This window comes from Seriola aureovittata, chromosome 18, assembly GCF_021018895.1.
Source record: "Seriola aureovittata isolate HTS-2021-v1 ecotype China chromosome 18, ASM2101889v1, whole genome shotgun sequence".
Lineage (NCBI taxonomy): Eukaryota > Metazoa > Chordata > Actinopteri > Carangiformes > Carangidae > Seriola > Seriola aureovittata.
The window spans coordinates 13242805-13265417 of record NC_079381.1 but is presented as its reverse complement, the minus strand read 5'-3'; the positions used below and the strand labels follow the sequence as shown (position 1 = coordinate 13265417).

The following is a 22613-nucleotide window of genomic DNA, read 5'->3' as shown; positions in this document are numbered from 1 at the left end:
GTAAAATAGGCAAATAGAAACATTTGTATATTACAAATTAAATATCAGTAGAGAAATCATGTTTGTATTCAAAGCATAATGTATTCTAAGCATATATTTAATTACTGCAAAAGCAATCAATACATTTTCTAAGCATCAAATGTATTTTTCTGCATCAAATCAAAGAACAGTGTGAGATTATTTGGATGAAAGGTATCCCTGCCAGGCTCTGGACGGGAAGATGTTCAGCACTGAACATCTGGTGCTGAAATCAACAAGTAGAAAGGGCTGGAAAACTACCACATATCATATTCTACACATATCTCAAACTAAGAATAAAGTAAGTCAAACATTAAACATAAAGATTCACATGTACCTGAGCTCTTTCAGGCTACAGTTCAACAATGAAAATGATTAAAAACAGCTTTAAAATGTTTTTATTAAGATACTTTGTAGGGTCGTCAAGTCTGTAGAAAAATAAATTATAAATCTAAAAAACTTTGCACATACACACAGACATTTTCAAAAATACATTTACATTAATACACATACAAATATACATTTTCAAAAAGAGGACATCATTTCAGATGTCAGTACAACAAATATTTTAAATTATATATGAAAATGAAAGTGATTACATTACATATAATATATGTTAGGCCTACTTTACAAATAAAAAAACAATCATGTCTTGACATATTTAATATCCCTACTACTCATATGCAATTAATTAAACTATTATAGAAGATTATAATTTATATTATCACAGTTTACAATACTTCTGATTTACAGTATATCTAATAGGCACATACAATCTTGGAAAAAACATTTTCAGTCATATACCATATACTTCATTGTCAACATGTCAATGCTTTTCCTTGATACACTGAAACTCAAGCTTCCTCTCCAGCCACCATCCTCTCGATAGCAGCCCAGTCTATTTTGCTGAGGCTGCTGCTGGCGCTCTCCGACAGGTTGTCCAGCCAGTCCATCCCTGACACACCAGCTCTGGCACCACCATCCTGCTCATCCAACAGCCTAGCCAAAACCTGAAAAGATGGATGTCAATGTGTGAAACTAGAAATGAAACCACATCATCTATCAACAAAATGGTATTTTCACGTGTACCATGCAAGTAAGATTACTTTTACTTCACAGAAATGCAACATTCCTCTCAGATAAGGCTAATGGCTAGGCTAATGTGTGATGAAATATGTGATTCTTACTATGTTAGACTCTGACTCCTCTAGGTCCAGCAGCCTATTCACTTCTGAGGTGGGCTCCCAAAGATTCACCTCTTCTCTGTCTTCCACCTTCGTCCCCTCCCTCTGGATTCCTCTCCCTACAGCAGGCCCCCGGGACGGACTTTTGTTCAAATGAGTCTTTCTCTGGTATCCGACATGCCGTTCCTCACTCGGGTTTTCCGTGAACAGTTTAGTGTGGCTCTTTGTGTCACTGAGCATGCCACGTCTGGTCACCTGAGACAGACGGTCTCTTGGTAGAGAGGTAACTGATACCAAAAATCACACAACAGAAACAAGTTTAGTCTAATTTAATATTATATTTCATGGTATTAAGTGGAAAAAACATTTATCAAAGTATGTATTCTTTACTGGTGACAAATCAGTTTAGTTCAATCTCATTACAGTACCTGGTCTATGTAGTCCCAGTCTCCTGCTGTGATCCTCCGAAGGCCGTGCCTGTACCTCAGCAGTCCATGGACAAAGGCGGGGCTGAGTTTGTCCTGACTGGGACTTAAGACTTCTTTTATCATTGGCAGGTGCACTGTAAGGCCTGAGAAAAAGATATTACCTCCATTACCAGGTACCAGGTTACCATTATCTAGGTGTTAAACATGTAAAACAGGCTTGGGTCTGTACATATTCTGATCATTGTGGAATAATTAATGAATGATTAATAATTAGTTTGAATGCTATATCGGATTACAATTACTATTTAATGAGACAAGAGTCTGGTCAGATTACTGTGGCAGATGGTACCTGCTGCCACAGGGTGGAGTGGAGGTGGACCGTGTGATGGAAGGTAATGGAGGACCTTCAGGCTGTGAAGAACTGCGTAGGATCTGAGTAGAAGTGGGGAAGTCACTGGCCAAAGAACAAGCTTCACGGGTCCTCTGGTTGTATTGCTCAAGAAGCATGAACCTATTAAAACCAAAATGCAAATAGTTTTTACATTCCTACACAAGCATATCTCCTGTGTACAGACAATGCAAGTAGGTACATACTTTTCTTTTTCCTCTCTGGTTTCCCAAATGGTTGCTTGATTTCTGTTTGTTGATTTCTGTAGAAAAGGGGGGTGTAGCAGGTAAACAACAATGTGGATGTAATGTTAAAAAACATACAAGCTTAAAATGAACTATCAATTCTAGTAAAAAAAATCAACCATATCTCACCACTTTTGCGGAGGCAGTAAAAGGCTTATGCTCCCTCTGCCTCAGGCTTTCTCTGTGTTTCTGATAAACAGCCAGTCTTTCCCTCTGTTTCCTTCTCATCCAGATCCTCAGCTCTCGCCTCTCATCCTCTGGAAGGACACTTCTCTGTGACATCCAGCTACTTTGCTGCTCACCCAGCCTGCTGTGGGTCACATTACTTTTCAGCTCAGGGATACACATAGTTGTTTAAGTAGTCATTTGTTTAGCAGCCATTTTTTGTAGGCACCATACCTGCTATAGTGTGCGGCGTGTGAAGTGGACATATTCAGGTCAGTCGGGGATAAATACCCTTCCTTTACCAACTCGTCTAAGATTTCTGCTGTATCCGATAGCCCGGTGTGTCCCAGATTCTCATCTTCCCATCTAGAGATTGGGCAGAGTATTGTGAAATGGGAGATCCATAACTGATAATGTAAGTCACAACATGGTTACAGGACTTCGGTTTTAATTTAAACTTACACATGAGATATTCCAGATGCTTCGCTCAACTGATCCGTCATTTCTGTGGGAGAAACACATACATTAAACAGATGAAATAGTAACTTTTAACATCACAACTAACAATGTATGTGACTATAGAAGAATAAAGAATTAATTAAAATCACTCTGAAGTCAAACAGTACAACAGCTGACTTGAGGATTTGAGAGTTCCTTTGTCATCTGCCTTTCTAGTATTGTTAAAAATCAAATACAAAAGCTATAAACTAAGCTAGGCTAAGCTTTAATCACATTTGGAAAATGTTGTCCATTATTTTAATTTCCAGTTGCTTTTCAGGAGTGTTACTGTGCCAAACCTGGAAAACGTGTAGTCTACATTGCTTTTAACAGTACCATATTTTTTATATAACTAGCTAATAAATATAAATGCAATGAGTAAGTAGTTTAAAGTAATAACATTTTTTTCAGAAAATGAACAAATTGCATCTTTACTTGGAGGGGTGTGAAGGTAGGAAAGACCAGCTGTGTGACTGTGAGGAGAAGTTAAATAACGAAAAGTAGGCTTTCTTTCTGGAGTGCGGGAGTCCCTATGAACATATTTGTCCTGCTGATTTTCCTCTTCCTCTTCACAGGCTTTGGGTTCCATTAAAATGTCAGATCTTGGTGTCCAAGCTGTTACAGACAGAGAATATACACCTGATATTATCAAGGTTTTTTAAACAGTGTTACCGTGTCATTTGTTACTCTATTAAAGCTTTAACTTTTACTTGTGAATTTCAATGCAATTTAAATAAAATGCAGTTCTGGCTTTCTATATAGATGAAGTGTTTGGAGGCACACCTTCACGTGGGACAGACAGTCTGACAGTTTTTTTTACTGCCATGGTACTCTTCACATCAGGAGCCAAGACTGGGGTGAGTGTTTCAATGGTGTTCACCAGCTACGACATAGTAAGACAAGTAACTATCTGTTACATACAGACATTTGTCAGCCTTAGTAGCCAATCTGTAAACTTGGGTGTCATTAAAAATATAAACAGAACAAGCTATAAACAGCTTATATAATAATACTACCATCCTGGAGTTGGAAAAGTCCATTTCCAGATGGTCTGCAATGTTCTGTAGTGCAGCCAACTGGGCGTCCATCTCCGACAGGCGAGAGGAGAACCAGACTGCAGGAGGTGACGAGGAAGCTCTGTGAGGTCCAACACTCTGCGTCCTTATGGCTTGACAGATCTCAGAGTCAGATGGATCTGCCATGTCTTGTGGAGTGATTCTCTCTGGATACGTACTGGGCTCAATGTATCTGAGTAATGGAGTATCCTCAGGGATTTCTAGAGAACACAGTGCAACAAATATTTAGACCAAATTTTACAAATAGTGTTGTGCTTCACCACATGTCTGATCATATTAGTTATAAAGACATAAAAGTATCAGACCTGGGTGATTGGTGGGTTTCAGGAAATTGTCTGTAATTAAGCTGGAGGGCTGTGGGTCAGCAGCAGCAGAACCACTCCTAATAACAGAAGTTGCAAGAACATGAAGCTCAGCAGAAGTAGGTGAAGATGGGCGGATGGGAGGAATGTCCTGTGTTTCTGGGCTGAGACACAGCGGCAAATCATGGTGCAAGGCTTCGTCTTCTAGATCCAAGACACTTATGAACTGGTGGCCATGCAGACCCTGAGGCAAAGGCCAAGAAACACAGAGAAGTGTATTATAATATCCATCGATTAAAGTAATCCCTTGCTAGAATGCAAGTTTAAAATAAAAAGTTATGAGTCTGCATACAGCATATATGAAAATATGAAGTGTGGAGACCATGGTCAGTTCATAAAAAAAACATGCCTAAATTCTCTACCTCTCTGGACATCTTATAGATTATTTGACAATAATATAGCCACTGGGGCAGCTGGTGTTTGCCAATTCAAATTCCACTGGATCATATTGGAAGGCAGTTAGTTTTGTAAAAAAGGCATATTGTATTCTATATACTGAATGGTAGGCACCACTACTATTGTGCTATGGTCATTATACAATTCAATTAAGTGGAATGATCTACTTGGATATTGGATTTAGAGTCTAAAATAAATAGTGCTGAGTCCCCCTTCATGTCTGGCTTCTTACCAAAATCTTTTCTGCTTTCTTTGGGGTCTCCCCTGTGTCTTGAACAGGATGTTCAGTACAAACCTGGAAATTCTGTGAACTTTGTGCTGCATGGAAAAAACACACATACACACAATGTTTAACTCATCATTGTATCCACAATTTTTTTTTTAAAAAGCAGTGAAAAGTACCTACAAATTCAGATCAACTTACATTTAGGGCTACTGGTGGTCACAGAGGCAGATACAGCTTTATCCACGCGTGTGGGGGTAGAAGCTGAAAGACAAATAGTCAACATATTACAGAATCTGGGTTTTAAAAATCATGCACTTAAAACAACCACTATATTTTTTATTGAATAAAGGCCAATTCAATTTATGTTAGCTAAATCCATTTACACAACATTTTCATTCAATTACCAATACAGCAACTGTGTGATAACATTATAACTATGCAAACTTTTACAATATTAACACTCTAAAAATCCTCACATACTTGGGTCTGTGTTGGTGAAAGCATCATGGCACTCTGGGGGTCTTTTACATATGGAAGCAAAGGCATGAAGCTCAGCTGAAGTGGACATGGCCTTGTCCAATAATCTCTGACCAGTCAGCAAAGAGTCAAAGGATCCTTGAAGTTGAAGTTCATTGAGAAAAAACAACAGATCAATAGAATTGTAAACACGCCCTTGCGATCTACCCATTTGTCTGATTAAGAACTACATTACATTGTGTGTAACACACATAAGACAAAGGCCATTGGGGTAAATTGCTATGAAAAAGAATAGACCTTTAATTCCATTGCTAATTCAAATGACATTACTTCAATCTACTTTATTTCATTTTGTTCTTTTAATTATCTTGAAGCTTAATATGGCAGGAGAAAGCTCTAGAGAAACTTAAGTCATCTGCATTTCATCAGAAAGTGATCAGTGCTGAGCCATCAAAGAAACTGAGGTCCAGGCAATTAAACGGGCAATGTGCCACCGCCTCTTCATTCAATCACTGTAAATTCGAAACTGCAAGAATGCAGATCTTGGTTCTTCCTCTGAGACACAGTGATGCATGTCTGTCTTGGATTTTCCACATATAACAAAACAATGAAGTGCACTGGTCATTATCACTGTTTTTTTTTTACTGCTTTCTTTTGCTATCAGTCAACTACTAATCTATTAACTGGCAACATACTGGATATAGTTAGTTGCCTTTTCAGTTTGGGACCTAAAATATCTGAATACACAGTAATTGCTCAACCCATGGAAAAGATATGTGTAATCAAGAATGTATTTGAGACTTACCAAGAGGAATGGCAAAGTCGTGTCCAGGGGTGATCTTCTCTGCAACTGTAGGCTCTTCATTTATAGGCCCATCAGCTGGCTGTAGACATATCAGATCAAACAAATGATAGTGAAATAACAAGGTAGTATTGTTAAAGGTACGAAATACTTCTTACTAAAATGAATATTGTTCAACCTCTCGCACGGGGATGATGGACTCATTTGGTCTGAATGTGACCTCTGTTTTTCTTTCCCTCCTCTCCTTCACCTCTCTCCTCCTCTGCCTATAAACACACAGCAAGCACAGTGTGTTAAATAATTGGCATCACAAAATTACAATCAATAACATCACTAATGATATATGTGATTGCCTCTTAGAGCTGGGAGAAGTGGTAGCTGCTCTAGGGTTTTCAGTAGGTGGGTCCACTCTGAGCAACTGCAACTGAGCCTCTTCAGCGTTCTGCCTCCTGATCACTGAACTTGTCAACTCCTCCATGGACATGAGACGGGTCATTTGGTTCGAAGGAGTAGCCAGGGGCAAAATCTGTTGTAGAGACAGATATCTGTACATAAACTACAAGTCAATTAATTTACACGTCACCTAATTTAAACATCTAGAAGTAATAAACGTATTGCTTGCCATTTTTGGTCCAGACTCTATATGTAGAAGCTTGATCAGAGGTGTTTCTCCCATTGGAGCTGTAATGACAGTAGAGGGCCGAGAGGAGGATGGGCAGGGCAGTTTAGGAAATGTGATGTTGCTGTGTGAAACAGGCTGAAAGTGCAGCAAGCGAAGGCCCTGCATTGGTGCAGGTGTGTGAGCTGGTAAAGCAGGAGGAAGAAACGAGAACTCCTGCCCCCTGGACCTCTCTGATGTCTGAATCTGGGGTTGAGAGTTCCAGGGAGATGGATCATGTGGATGATTAAAACTGAGTTGTCTTCTTGGAACTGAAGACCCATTTCTTTTTTCTTCTTCCTTCCTCTTTGAGGCAGCTTGGTGATTGTGTTTAAGCTTGGGCTGATGGGTTTCTAGAGTTGCAGGATATGCAGTGTGCAGCGTCTGGGGCCCTCGGGCTGGAGGATAGTGTGGGGCACTCTGCTGGGGCAATGGAGGGCGCTGGAGCTGAAGTAACTTAAGGCCTGAGACCTGGGAAGCAGGGTCTTTTTGTATGCTACCATTAGAAGGCAGCACCACAGGAGAACTGGGAACAGTGTGACTGGCGTGAGTAGTGGCCAGGAGGCCCTGGGAGGATGGGATTAACCTCTTGCTCTGTATAAACTGGATTTCTGGTGACTCTGCCTGAACCGAGAGTGGCTGCATTTCCTGAAGAAAAGAGAAACTGTATTTATCTTGATGTCACTATGATGTAGACATGTTTGCACAGAAAGATCACAATTTAACAATACATTTGACCAATACCTGATAATTTACACCTGCACCACTGGTAGTGGAGGGTAGATTCCTTGTTATTTGAAACTGGCCAGCTGTTGGATAGATTTTCCCTAAGCTCTGTTCAGCAGGCTGGTCTGCAAACAGACATGCAGCAGCCTGACTGAAGTGAGGGTTCTTGAATCCTGAATTTGGCACACTTGCCTGTGTCTGCTGTGACACAGAAATGGCAGTTTGAACAGGTAGGGGATTTGGTTCAGGGATGAAATTGGTTACATGAGATGATGGCACATTTGGATGTGAGGAGTTCATGTTAGACTGAGCCAAAGAAGAGCTCTGCTGGGCAAGTTGCAGGTTGGAAAAAGATGCTCCCAAAACCTCCATGAGGCTCATGTAGTTGATATTCTGCAACAAAAACAAATCAAGTAAGAGTCAATCATTAGAGACAGGCGAGTGTGAACCTTTCCTTTCAGTCAGTCTAGTCTTACCTGAACCAATCTAAATAAGTCTTCACCCAGTCGCTGTCTCATTGGTGGAGTCTGAGAGGATGTTGGTTGACTGGGGGCTGTAGAAAAAGCAGTGGGTGCACCAGCTGTGGAGCTTTGTGGCTGAAGGCTTGGAGGATCTATAGGTGTATTGGGGAGCTGCACTCCAGTTGAATCAGAATGCTCTGTGTGAACCGAGGCCTCAGGCTGGACAATAAGAAGAGCTTGGGGCTCTGGGTGTGGAGGAGCTTGTAGATTTCTAGGATGACAGAAAAAAAACTGTGGCTTGAACAACAAAACAGACTATTGCAGCATTCATATTCTGAGCTGTGGCTCCACCAACAAATTGTTAATTTATAAATAACTCAATAACTTCTACTTTTATAGTTTACACTACAATATATATATATATATATATATATATATATATATATATAACTGCATACAAAAAAACTTTACACATTCATGTGTTCTTCAAAAGTAAATGATTTAAATAAGCAACATTAAAAACTCACAGAGAGATAGAACTGGACATATCTTCAGCTTTTTCTGAGACATCCAGGTCTGCAAGTTTTAAACTCTGAAAAGGACAAAAATAACAGTTATTTGTGTTTTGACAGCCTTGCTGATTCATATGAAGAATGGGAATCTTGAATAGTAATATTCACCCTTTCAGGTGTGCAGATGTTTTCAGAGATGTGTCCATGGGAAACAGAGGATGACACCTCCAGTCCTTCACTGTCACTACTTTTGCCTAAAAATATCAAAGACATCAATTTATATTCTCTGTCATAAAGGTCTGCACACCAGCAACTTTTACGATCCAATATAATTTATCATCACACCTTCTTTTTCAGGTGTAACATCTAAATCACAGAGAGATGGTTTTTGTGAACTGGAACATCTCTGCTGAGCAGCAAAACTCAGTTGATCTTGGTCATTAGGAGGAGGCATCCTGTGACATGTCAGTTCCTCTGGATCATCTGTGCAAGAGCCACTGCAGGGAAACAAATAGTATATAAATACAGTAGATTCTTCATATGAACAGTAAAATGTAAAGAAACAAATTATCGAATCAGTTAATACAAAACATATTCAACATAGATGTAAATTTTTATTTATGCAGCTACTTTGCTACCACCATATGTTCAATTTTTGTGATATTTACTGACATACCAATTTGTGCTTCTTGAGCAAAGATTTATATTTTTAGCATATGAAATCTCAAGATCTCTAATAAACCTCACATGGTGCACTCACATGGACAGTTCTCCTTGCTGTACATTGTGATCAAGACCAGTGATGGGAGTGTTGGCTGACCCAGGGTAACCTGTATCAACACTGCTCTCTCTCTCCAGCTTCCTGTCCACCTCAGGCTGCAGCACAGGGGCTACAGTCCATTGTGTTTCTGGAACTTGGATGTGGGCACTGTAGTGGTCTGACGTGAGTAGAGCAGTGTACCTCCACTCCAGTAAGCTGAGGGAAGTGAGGACAGCAGGTGCTGAGGCTTTGACTCGAATAACTACTCCTTCATCGGCTGTTCCTCCATCCCCTCCTCCCCTCTCTTTCTTCTTTTTGCCATGATGTCCCAGTAGCACCCTCCTATCAGCCCAGCGTACCATCCATTCCAGCAGCCTGCCCAGCTCTGGAAACTGAGCCTCTAATTTAGGGTCAAGGCCCTGCTGCAGTTCATTCACAGCTTCCACTGAAGTTGAGGAGCCAAATATGAAGCTCTCTGATGGCTGCCTCATGGGAAAGGCACTTTGAAAAGGGCTAGTTTCAGAACCTGAGTGGCCTCCTTTCATTCTTTGGGTTAAAGGCACACTGCTTTGCTGCCGGAGGCCAAACAAACCTTTTTGCCTGCCAGTTCTCAGCCCAGGAAGAGAGCTGACAGAAAGGATAGCTCTGGATAGGGGGGCTTCACTCCAGATGGAAGACGTTTGTGGTTCAGGTGTTGCACCTTGTTTAATAGGCTTGTAGCAGCACCCAGCCCTGAACACTGGTGGGTCATTGCTCCAGTGTTTTCTCCCTGTATGGTGCCCATCTCTTTGACGGCGGTGAATAGTTGTGAGCACATCAAAAGTGAGAGAATGCAACTCTCTCTCCCTCAGCTGGGAGGAGAAGCCCTTCAACAAAGGAAGCTCGCTGCCTGAGTCCCCTCCATCGGCACTATCCTTCTCTAGCACGTAGCTGAGGAAGAGCTCCAGGAAGTTTAGATACTCTTCATCTTCCAGCTCAAACTCCCAGGTGCCAACCACTGGGAGGGAGAACTTCTCATTCCCTTTGTCATCGTCTGGCTGAACCTCCTCCTGAATGGCACTTTCAATCTTAACAGCAGTCTTCTTTGCATATTCTTTGTCTCTCACTCTTTTTGCTTTTTTGTCCCTGATAAGAAAAAGGCAGAGCATAGAATAAGCCACAGAATAGATGATACCTCAAAGTGATAGTAGTGCTACTATTCCACACGGGCTACCTGGTCATGGGTTGGCAATGCTGTTCAGGGGAGATAGCCTCAGATGTATTCTCTGTTGTGTCTCCATCACTGCACACTGGGGGAAACCCACAGTCGGTTAAAGTGCTGGTGCTCAGACTTGTACCCAGTGACAGTTGCCTCAATATGGCCATCCCGTGTTTGCCTCCCCTGTCGTCCTCTTCCTCCTCTTTCTCCCACAGATGGAGCTCAGGGGGGCCCAGGTGCCTCCGCAAACGCCCAAGATGTTTTCTCCTCTGCCTATGTTTGTCTTGAATCAGAATCATCATCAACTCATTCACCTCCTCTTCTTCCTCTTCTAGAGAAAGAGAAAAGACAGAATAACATAGAGTGATATTTCATAGATAATGAATACAAAGATACAAAGTGCTTTAAACACAAGAAAGAGAGGTCTAAAATCAAAATGCAGAAGTACCATATAGAAGATATAGATATCATAAAGTGCAGCATATAAAACATAAAAATGTCACACTTATTACACAATTATTCAAAGGCTTACCGATACAAATTAGTTTGTGATTAAAAAGAAGGTAATGATTTGGTAAGTCTGAGCTCCTCAGACAGCTTAGTTGCTAAGCTACGGCACAATCCCCTCTATATAATAGGATAATGTCATGCAAAATCACTGTTTATGTATTCATTTAAATTAATACACAAAGCTTTGAAGATTTTGAGAGCACTTGTATAATTAGCACACAGTGATCATACTGTTTGTTACCAACACTAACCAAAGTGCAAGGACTGTTGCTATGATGTTATGACCCAGCTCGAAAACCATGATACAAAAACATAACGATTACATATCTTTGGGGCTGTCACAAATGGACTGTTCATTAATGGCCATGGCCATGCATACACCTCATATAGGTAAAGATTCTAATAGTTAAAAAAGAAGAATCAATAATAAAATGTAGCCATCAGGTAATTTAAACAAAAGATATAAGTAAAAAATGATCAGTGTTCAAAAAACTGCAATCAAAGTAACTTGTTAATGAACAGAAGTATTCATACCAAGGACATTGCATTGCCTCACTCTCTGCAGCACTGAGTTATACTTTTCTCTCAGCGGGACTCTGACAGACTCTTCCTCCTCCGGGAAGGCTCGTACCAGAGTGTCTGCCACCTAAGAAGAAGAACAGGCAAAGAGGAGAAATGTACACGCACAAAGTCAGTGAGTTTTATTTTAATAAACGCTGCTTATGTAAGAAAAGGCAAGAAAAAGTCATTTTTACCAAAGAGACGGGAGGTAGTTCAGACACAAGGCTGAGCAGGATGTCCTGGAGAATTTCTTCAGCATTGAGGAAACGAGAAAAAGGCAGAAAACGACAGGCCCAGTGGAGAGCATCAATGCAGCTCGCTCTAACTTCTGAGTCAACAGGGATCTGTGGGACACAAATACACAAACATACGCACAGGATATCAACGGCTGAGCATAATTACAGAAATATGTCACACACTCAAACACGAATATAATACCTGTTCATCTCTACCATGCTGTCTGGCAGCCTGATACTTCCTGCAGGAAATGGAGAGTCTGTCCCTGACATGCAGCATCCAGCATAAACCACACAGCTCCCTGAAACAGACTTGGGCAAGAAATGCATTTTATAATTACTATATGAAAACTGATTATTGATTATGATATCCACATTGCACGTTAAGTGGCATCTTACTAATAGTTTGGATGGTATCAGAGTCCAAGTGACCGTCTTTGTTAGGCCCTCGTTTGAAGAATCCACTGCGGGTGACAAACTTCATCAGGCCCTCTGGGAAAGCCCTTTCTTCTTCAGCAGCTGCTGGATATGAATACTTCTTCTTGATCTGAAAACAACATCAGATTTTTCCACTATCTAAAATGGCCTGGCACTTCATGACAAAGTGTAATCACCAACTTTTAAACACTGATTTGGTTATGGTTATGTTTGCACAAGATGAAGTGATATTAACAGTATAGGATATTACTGCTGAGTGCCGGAACAGTGACAGCTAATCTATTCTGCAGGACACAACCAAGCATAATTTGGAGTTTCACTGGAACAGTCTTGGCATTGCATCTTTTGTAAACCAAGAAACACAATCAGCTGTTCTCAGTAAAATGTAATTTAAACCCAAAAAAACCCTGTGGTCCTCTAAAGTACCTTGTGTAGTAGGTGCCTGGCACGGCGCAGATGGGTGATGTACCACTGGGCAGCAGGATGACAACAACGAGCAGATCTCAGAAGTAAAAGTAATCTTTGGAGAACCCCTGATACTTTGTGACGAGATGCAACTTCTGCAAACTGCCCTACGGTCCCTATCGGGTCCTAAGAATGAGATACACACAACATTTAATTATACGATTTGTATGTAAACATAGGTAGAAGTTGATCTTCTATTTCATGTACCTGTGTGTTGGGGGAAGGCTGAGGGCAATAAAGTGGTGGGGAAGGTAGATACAGTCCATTAGGCACCAACATAGGTAGGCAGGAACACAAGTCTTTGGCTTTGTCCAGCAAGGAAGACAATGGTGAAGACATAACATTTACTCCAGCCACGACTGATGCTTTCAGAATCTCCTGTATGGAAACCTGCAATAAATCCCAGTCTTCTCCTTCCAGAGGGTCTGGTAAAAGGAGGTGAGACAAGGTATAGATTAAAACTAAATGGTTTTATGAGTGTTGTAGTCATCTTACAGTTGTCAGGTCCAACAGACCTGTAAAGCTCTTGTCACCCTCTCTGTCTCTGTGGTCCTGGGAGTCAGACTTATGGCCAAGAAGACACTCCAACTCAGCCTGAAAAATGCTTTCTGCTTCCAAAACTGTTGGGAGGTGGAGCTCCTTCCTCCTCAGCCTGTCAACAAATATGGTAAAAGTTTGAAATCAGATTTAATATATTCCAGCACTGGCAACAGTAAAAAAGAACTTGCACCATACACTTGTTCTCTCCCTGATAACACTGTATGCTTTCTTTCACACTGACCCTGCAAAGTCCAAGTGGTCAGTGCAATAGCTTGAATAGGCCAGACTCAGAGACACCGCTGTCTTCCAGTCCCCAAGATGGTAAGCCAACCACACAGCCTCAGGAAGCAGACCCCCCAGCAGGAGCAGATCCTGGGCGTATTCCACTGTCCATACTTCTGACAGCTGCTGGCGACGAACTGCTGTAGCCACCTCCTCTTGGCCCAGTGGCACCAAGCGCCCAACATTGGGGGCTGAGCAAAGACATATTACCAAATTATCAATATCAACTCAGAAATAGTAATTTTAACTGCTAAATCATTTCTGGAAACATACCATGTGGCAAATGTAGTGGAGGCAGGACAGCCACATTGTGAGGGGGCAGGATGTGGAGGGGTTGGTTGGTGAAGTAAGAGGCCATGAATCTTCCCAGGCTTTGAACCACTGCACAGGCTGTGTCACTGTGAAGGTCCATCGGGAGCCAGGGGCAAGGAAGAGAGTCTGCTTCAAGACACAAAGGCAGGGTTAATAACCAACACGTCTTTTTTTTTCACTGTGAGGTACACTTGTTTGTTGTATAATCACTGAGAAATAAAAGCAAATTTATACTCTGTAGCTCTAAAGCATGACCTTTTTTACTGTGTGCCATATATTAATTAGGCGTTTAATTAAATCATACAGGCAAGGGTGAGATGTTAGCTATTTACAACTTCATTCCATAAACTGACTCATTTGAAACCCCCCATAAAAGACAGAGGAGTTATTGACCATGGCTGACCTGTTATGCAGGCCATGTTGTCCCTTTGGTGTCCAGCCCTGTGCAGTATTAGATGAGCCATGTGGTCCCCCAACTCCTGGGCTTCCCTTAGACGGTACTGGGACAAGAGACTGTATAGGAGTGCCAGACAAATCCGTACCTCCTGGAAGACGCTACGATCACAACCTACTAAAAAGACAAAGGATTACCATTTCAGACTGAATGCGTACATGTGGTGTACTTTAATGGCGAAACTGAAGCAATGGTTCTTACTTTTGTTAGTCTCGTCACAAATCTGTGCCTGCCAAGCATCAGCACTTTTTGGATACAACCCGAACAGAAAAAGATGTTCACCTAGGGGGAGAAGAGTGAAATACTAAACAACAACAACAGTAATCATTCCAACATAGCTATTCTTCTAATTGATCTGAACCACTTAAATAACTCTATAACAATTTTGTATTTAGTTTGCTTTAAAGTTCCCAATTCTCAATAAAACAGGGCATATTTAAAAAAAAAAGTCACACCAACGAACATGTGGCTCAGTGGACAGTGGAATTTTGACACCATGTCATTCAATGTGATTCAAGCTGGTACAATAAACATAGTTACATAAATAGTCCATCTGTTTCAGACCTGGGTAACTCAGCAGTGCAGGGCCCTCCTCTAGCCTTTCTCCTGTAGCCTGCAGAGCTGTTTGGATCTGTGACATTATGAAAGACAACTGTTGCTGTTCCTCCTCCCAGCCATCACAGCCTTTGAAGCTGTTCAGTTCTTCCAGATACTGCTGGGTGACCTGGTACACCCACTGCCACACTCCAAACAATCTGGCCAAAAAAGAAAACCGCCAATCTTAAAAGGGTTTATTAAAGGCTGGCATCCACAACAACAAATAGTTGACTATTTGCCCATAAACCCTGAAAAATAAGCCAAAAATGTCAGTCTCTACCTGCTGGATGGTCGCTGGGGAACAGGTTGTGCCTGATTTAGCGAGCCGAGTGTCTTTTCCTTCTCTTCTTGTAGCAGAGGCACATAGTGTACATCTGAAGGCCAGAGCTGTGGTGGCTGGGAAGGAGAGTCTCTCTCTGCAGAGGACCAGACAGTTCTTAGCTGTAGGCTGTAGGTGTGGTCAAGGGAATCAGAGACCAGCTGCAAGATATGCAGGGTGGTGGATAGATTTTGAGAGGAGAGCTGACAGTGACCGGTCTGGTAGGATTCAGGGTGAGGGGTCAGCAGGAGACGTACCAGCCGTTTACTGAACTCTACCACCAGCCCCAGGCAGCATGGCCCATCTGAATGAGTGCTATCCCAGGGAAGAAAATATAGAACAGCTTTGATAAGATGGAGGAGGGAAGCAGAAACTGAGGTATTCTTTCTTCCTGTGTGGTCCTTGGGTATCAAATGGAGTAAAGCAGCAAATCGCACCACACAATAGAGGGTATGCTTCAGTAGATGAGCTCTGTGTTCCACAGCATTTCCTAGAGACATGCTGAAAGCCCAGGCTGTTAGCAGCTTACTCTGGATTTTCCCAAGTTCATGATGAAGAAGAGGAGTCTTCCTCTCTGTTTCAACAAAGTCCTTTTCATAATCTGGGCCAGTAACAAATTCAGTGTCATTGTGTGTGTCTTGGGCGTGGAGTGTGTCAAACATTGAGGCGAACTCCAAACGGCCGCCATCCTCCACATGAGAACCAGCGGGAGGTCCATCCAAATCAGAGTCATCCTCAAAGAAAGTCTAGGAAACAACACAATCAAACAGCAAGTCAAAGACAGCTAACATAAATGAATCAGGAGATACAGCAGCAATGATGCAGTATATTTTTACATAGAATCTAAAGCTATAATTTCCTAGCTGACAACATGTGACCAACCTGCATTTTTTCAAGAAGCTCCTTGGTTCCAGCAAGAGTCCCCTTGTCTTGCAGGAAAATTGGCAAAGTGGATCTATCTGTGGCTGCTGAAAAGACAGAGGCTGAGGTGTTGGGCCCACATGTAACAGTGGCGTTGAGCACCTCAAGGCTGCTGTCAAGATTCAGGCAAGATACGGACTCCAGCCATGCCCTCACATGAATCTGAAAATAATGAATGTGAGGAAAGACGTATTGTTAAGAATACTCCTGAAAAGCTGAAGCTGAGTAAGATATTCTCACTTCTAGAAGTCCCTGGTTTGTCACCTGTGATTTATCCAGTATGCGGCTGGCCTTCTCAAGATCCTTGCTTGTGTCCTTGAGAAGTGTTTTCAGCAACAGAGCAGGAGAAGGCCTATCGAGCACCCTCATAACCGTGGCCATGTAGCCATCAGACACAATGAGATACAACAGCCGTGGATGCCAGGTCACAGAATATCGCTGCCTCAGAACATCCCGCACAGACAAGCTAGAACTGGACAGAGAGGCCTCACCTCTCCCTGCAGACAGTGGTGGCCTGCAGAGTAAAGTACAGTAAATTAGGAGGAAAAACAAACAAAAACTTTTATTTCATTGAGCAAATAAGACTCACACTATGTATAATAAACCATCACATTTCACACTGAATTTATACTTGATTCATGCTTTGGATAAAATAATAAGAAAGAGGAAATGACATGACTATCATGCTAAAAAGTTAAGGTGTAGAAATCAATAGAAAAGATGACCACCTTTGAGAGAAAGAAAGTAATAATTAAGAAGATCAGTTCAAGCAAATCAATAACTTGTAACAAGGGGTTATAAATGAAGAGCAAAATGCCTCAGATGTATACCGGTAAGTGACGAGAGGGTGCAGGGGTAGGAATTGTGCAGGCCCTAAGTCAATATTGCAACCAGAGCTTGTTAGAGTGAGAAGCCCTCCAAGGCGAGCCAACATAAGAAGGGAGCCTCTCTTTAGAACACAAGCCAGGAACAGGCCGCTGGGTGACCAGCTCACACTGCCCACCCAATAGGACCTAACACAGAAGATATGTTATGTTATTTTCTAAATAAATACATACTGTACATCAAAGATTTGAAAGTAATTCCAATGACAGATAACAGTGCTGATATAATTGTACAGACACAGATGTTGACACCCAGGTTAGGCCTCTCATTGGCTGACAACACCGACCACAACACCTGTTCCTATTTTTACTCCTGCATACTATACCTTATGTATTTAGAGGGGATCTCCATCTTTTTACTTCCACATCCCCCGAGGCTACTTGATATTGAGACAAAATTCTGTGTGCTCACAAAGAGGACCTGTGTAGCCTGGTTTCAAAAACAGGAAATACAAAACTTGATTCACATTGATACAAATGAATAAACCTGGAAAAAGAAACAGATGAAGATGTGAAAAACAGAGATAAGAGGGTGAGGATGTTCACCTTTGGCTGTCTCTGGTTCAGGACGACGGCTAACAGTTTGCCATCTGGGGAGAAGGCTGGCACCAAGGCCCCTCTTGACTTCACTGGTTGGCACGGGGGGGTAAGACAAGACATGGGGTATGTCTTGGTGGCCCACTGTACACTATATCCCATACAACTGCAAAGAGAAATTTATACTTTTTATTACTGTAATATCCAGTAATGGTCCTGACCGTTACATAGACCTGCTCACTCACCCCACTCTCATGTGGCCTTCTTCCCATTGGACTTTCAGACAGGTGATGATTAGGTTCTTTCCAGATGTGAAAACAAAGGCTGATAAGCAGGCATCACCCAAAACCTAAAGGAATTTGGAAAACGATACAGTGAGATGTAAGGCCTGTAGAAAAATAAGAAATGGTTTGTCTGTAGGATGTAAAATTGTGCCACTGATTGAAACACTACACAATATATTAAACATGTACTCTTATCATGTGAACAGACCTCTGTCTTTACAAAAATTGTGTGTTGAGATGCTTCTTTGTCTTGGGAAGAAGGCAGAATGGTATCCTCAAGGGGCTGTATATGAGACCATTGTCCCTTGACTGTGCCATCTCGTACTCCTGTCAAATCCCTGACATCCAAACACTCCCACAGGAAAACTTGCCCTGTTATGGCTACCAGTAGGACACGCATCCCATTTCCTGAAACCTGGAGAGACAACCGCGTGGCACTTCCTGTGAAAACACACATACATCAGTGAATTAGGTGTGAAATATAACATAGACAGGGGGATTTAGAATACTGTCTGTACAGCTCAAGTTATAAAAAAGAAACTGTAAACATGACCTTAAAAACTCCAATTTGCAATCTGCTGCTATTGAATTATCCATCTTACAATACTGAATGCAAAGCACTTGTACATCTCTTGGTTGATTTAACTCTCCAACATCTTTCAAGTGACTGCATATTAAAGTCTCAAAGGAGTGCTGGAATGATTATTGCAGATCTAATCTCCTGTTGCTAACTATGCAGTTCAAGAAAAAGACTGATGTGTACACCAGTTATACATACTGTGCATACCTTGAGAAGTAATTATGTGGACTGTTTCTAGAGCTGCTGCTGCAGTCTTCAACAAATCTTTATCCCTGTTCCACAGAAAGAGCTCTCCTGAGACCAAAAGTCCACAAAGCCAAATGCCTATAAAAAAGAAATTTAAAAAAAACAGAAGTGTAAATGTATTCTCAAGATTGTCAGGTGACAAGTGTTTTGCTTTGAATTTGTACATTAAACTCACCATTGTGGGATGAAGCCATGGTCACCACACTGTTGAGTAAAGGATGGAGTTTAGGGGTCCTCTTCTTGGTTCGACCAGACACCATGTTGATCTCACTGATCCGTTTGTCATCTAACAGGAACACAGACTCCTTCTCCTGGGGAGTGACATGACACAGATTTAGTCACTTTCTTCTGACAAAGGATAGCAAAGTTTTTGAGTCACTGGCTGAAATACTTTGTCTTAACACTTCGCTCGACTCACCTGCCCAAGCCAGCAGAAACGTGGCCATGGTTTCTTCCTCTTGATGCTGGATGACAAAACAACCTCCAACTTCAGCTCCATGTTTACAAGACCACATCAGTTCTTCGCCGTAATTATGCATTCAGGAAGGGTGGATAGAAAACACGGGATCCCTCTAGATAAGCAAGACGACATAAATATATAGGTTACGATAGCTTTCGGTACGGTAGGTTACGATATCATTTTAAAAAACGCAATGAAATCGTTACATGTTCACGGCATGGTGCCGTGTTTTTAGCCAGTTATTCGTTGGTATGTTACCGTAAACTAGCGTTAGCCACCTAGCTAATTTTGTTTACAGCGAGGAGGTCAGCTCCCAAAAAAAGCCTAACCTGAGTAATTCAAATACATTAGCTATGCTCGCATGCTTTGCTAGTATCAGGTGGTTGCGAAAATATAATTTAACTATGGTATTACATGTTATACCGTAGCTAATCGTGAAATATTTCGAAACTCCCTCCGGTTCAGTAGCCAGACTTGTTTCCCATGATTCTCTTGGAGGAAGCTTCGACGCGTTGCCGTAGGAACGCAGAAGTAGAGACGTAACCGGTCGACATCAGGTCGACACCTTGTGGAAAATAGTGGGATATTTTTTTATTTGCCCTCTTATTTAACTCAGAATAGATTATCTGTGGCCAGAGCCTTCATTCTGACAAGTTTAACCTTATAAAACATACTTATTTTATATCATTTGTACTTTTATTTCCAAGATGTAAAAAGATAATTGGCTAAAAAAAACTATTTCTCTGAATCCATTGGCAACTGTGTCTTGTAGAAGTTTACATCTGTTCACACAAATGAAGACTTTATACTTTTAACCTTTAATAAAATTTTCCAAAATACTTTGTTAGAAAAACCTACTTAATTATATTGATGATTAAGCTGTTGTATTGATATTTAGGATAGAAAGTGGCATTTATATCTCTACCAAGGAGGAAATAAAAATGCATTAGATCGGGGAGTGCCATAATGCCTTTGTCTTCTCAGGTTGCAGTGATTCATAACTTTAACCTTTGCTATAGTTTTCTCATAAATCTCAGATTATGAGATAGCATGTCATATTTATGGTAAAGTTTCCAATCTTTTTCTTTTTTTTTCATTTTGTGAATGTGATACACTTCACTACTTGAGCATCTTGCTGAACATAATGTTGACAGTTAACAGGACTTTTGGCCTCATGCCAGTGAAATACAAGCATAATTTATGTTTCAAAAAATTTCAGGGCAAATTCAGCAGATCACTTATATGTTGTACACTGTACTGTTAGATGCTGCAGAATCCTGTTGTAAAAACAGTCTTTAGCCAGCAGATGGCAACATGCTACAACAGGGATCATTTAGTGCTGTCTTTATAGCCAGCAAAGTGTATTTGAGTCCACATTAAAGCCAGATTGGACTCAGGCAGAAGATATCACTGTGGCAGATACAAGGTGGCGTAAGAGGTTTTTGTACTTTGTCACTGGGCTATTGCTGATATCTCTCCACAAGGTCAATTTTCTCTGAGGAACCTGCAGGCCTATTAACTATCTGAATGTTTGTGTGCTGTAAGTGGTCTCCTTCACTATTAACATGCTCTGGGTTGTGTGAACCCTTAAGCAATAAGACCTCTTATTGGCTTGTTACCGAGAGTTATTAGGTTTGCCCCCTGGCCCCTGCTGGTATTTAATTACCCTTGCACTCTCTCCTTTTCATCATGATGGAGATGACGGCAGCCATTGCCAATAGGTGAAAGAGGAGACTTCACCAGACCTTTATTGGTTCATTTGCCTCTGCCTGCGAGGCACAGATGGAGCTCTTTATTACTGTCACTGCCAGGTTCATTCTGGTCTGATGAGGACTGTCTTAAGAGGGTGAGCTTGACATCACATGAGGACATTGCCAAAACGGAATGATTTTCGAGATGGGGGTAGTTACAGCCCTACATAGACTTTGTGCATTCACATTAAGCGTATCCATTCTTTTGTCACCAGTTTATTATGTTGATTCAATAGTGCAGAGACCAACATTATATTATTGTCATGCTAATGAGCCTATTTGGAAAAATCTTACTGGGTCTATGTTTTAGTTGTATCCCTTGGACAACTCCTTAATACGCTTTTTTTTTTTTTTGTATATTAATAGCCATGTGTTTGTATTTTGTTTGTGTCTCTGCATACATATTTACAGTTCTGACTTTGATTATCATTAACACTTTATACAGACAAACATGGCGTAGATGGAATAGAAAGATACAGAATATCTTTCCATCTTGTCTCAGCTTGTTAATCACAGATCATAACACATAAGCAGGTTAATAGTAAAGGATGTCAGTGAACCATCCCACATCTTTTTACAACACATCATAGAAAAACAGGCGTAGTAGGTGGAGTATGTCTTCTCTGTAATATTACTCTACAAGTAGTATTTATATGAATGTTGCCAGCTTTCTCATCAAGGCATGCATGCAGTGGTGGTTGTTGGGTTAGGAATCTTGGCTGATCCACTTTTAAAACACATTACTACATGTGGATTTTAGAGATATTAACATCTGTTTAACAACAGAGGGTGGCTTTTAGGTTTGTATAATGCTCCTATGATAACAGTGGACTCCTTTCATTTTCAATAATCTAGCCATTACAACAACTTGTGATTAATTACTGAACTATTTTCAATCTATAGCTTCAGCATTCAATATAAGGACATCAGTTAGCATGGTAACCTCACTTGCTATTTGCAGGCCTCATGCATACTGAACAATGACACTCAGGGAGCTGTCGAGAAACAATTCAATATTCTTTTTCAGTCTGTCTACAGCAAGTCTCACTGCTTGCTTGGTGCCCGATTGCCTTTCTCAGAAAAACAACAAACACCGGTCTTTGACGCGTTGGGTTTCCAGTGAGTATGGTTGGTTTCCATCATCATATGATTACAACATTATTGGGAAGATTTAACTGTGTATGGAGTAGTGAGTGCAGCATTGGGTGTTGATGGTCAAATTCTATTTCAGCATTTGAGGATGAGCTAATTCACGCTTTATACCTTATTTGTTTAATGCATACAAAAACTGAAGTGTAAAAACAGGATGTGGTGTTATGCAGGGGATTATATGCGGGACTATTTCTTGACCGTGCACAGTGACTATGGAGTCAACAAGACCTCAGCCAAGAAATTGTCCCACACATTTTGCACTTATTTTCTTTCTTGTAGAGAATTATATTATATTTATCCATTAACTTTAAGGCTACAGCCAACTGCAGGTTAGCTTTTCCCCTGATTCCACTGTTTATTCTAAGCTAAGCTAACCAGCTGCTGGCTGTAGCCTTAAATCTGATGGACAGATATGAAAGTGGTATCAATATTCTCATCTAACTCCCTCGAGTCTTTTCCTGTAAGAGCAGAGGTGAGTGCGGCTGCGTTAGCTCATCAGACTGT

General features: G+C 41.2%; 1 protein-coding gene across 4 annotated transcripts; it reads right to left on the bottom strand.

Moving 5' to 3' along the window:
- Positions 1-79: 79 nt before the first annotated feature.
- cplane1 (ciliogenesis and planar polarity effector 1) lies at positions 80-19722 on the bottom strand. 4 transcript variants are annotated; one of them, XM_056404221.1, is made up of 50 exons: positions 19630-19722; positions 19165-19318; positions 18922-19057; positions 18708-18824; positions 18129-18361; positions 17882-17985; positions 17646-17802; positions 17426-17529; positions 17046-17228; positions 16480-16729; positions 16177-16377; positions 15256-16040; positions 14943-15133; positions 14580-14660; positions 14328-14495; positions 13886-14050; positions 13572-13803; positions 13306-13442; positions 12998-13215; positions 12752-12916; positions 12287-12434; positions 12090-12199; positions 11846-11995; positions 11625-11736; positions 10596-10911; positions 9383-10507; positions 8968-9119; positions 8791-8876; positions 8638-8702; positions 8126-8381; positions 7668-8042; positions 6888-7571; positions 6619-6791; positions 6444-6531; positions 6269-6347; positions 5467-5601; positions 5185-5247; positions 4993-5078; positions 4308-4548; positions 3943-4202; positions 3710-3809; positions 3362-3541; positions 2891-2933; positions 2663-2794; positions 2393-2573; positions 2225-2280; positions 1980-2141; positions 1631-1773; positions 1206-1489; positions 80-1028 (listed from the first exon to the last, which is right to left on the bottom strand). In XM_056404221.1, exons 2-50 carry the CDS (start codon positions 19243-19245, stop codon positions 873-875), a joined length of 9849 nt encoding a protein of 3282 aa, XP_056260196.1. In that variant the 5' UTR covers positions 19246-19318; positions 19630-19722; the 3' UTR covers positions 80-872. The 4 variants fall into 4 exon arrangements, with proteins under 4 accessions (XP_056260196.1, XP_056260197.1, XP_056260195.1 ...); XM_056404222.1 differs by having other exon boundaries at positions 19621-19708; XM_056404220.1 differs by lacking the exon at positions 19630-19722 and having other exon boundaries at positions 19165-19489.
- Between the last annotated feature and the right edge of the window lie 2891 nt (positions 19723-22613).

Excerpts from the sequence above, each read along its gene's own strand:
- cplane1 (XM_056404221.1), bottom strand. The coding sequence starts at position 19,245 with ATGGAGCTGAAGTTGGAGGTTGTTTTGTCATCCAGCATCAAGAGGAAG. Across the intron at positions 14,496-14,579 it reads TTGTGACGAGACTAACAAAA|TAGGTTGTGATCGTAGCGTC; the intron begins GTAAGAACCATT and ends TTGTCTTTTTAG. Across the intron at positions 6,792-6,887 it reads TAGAGTCTGGACCAAAAATG|ATTTTGCCCCTGGCTACTCC; the intron begins GCAAGCAATACG and ends TCTCTACAACAG.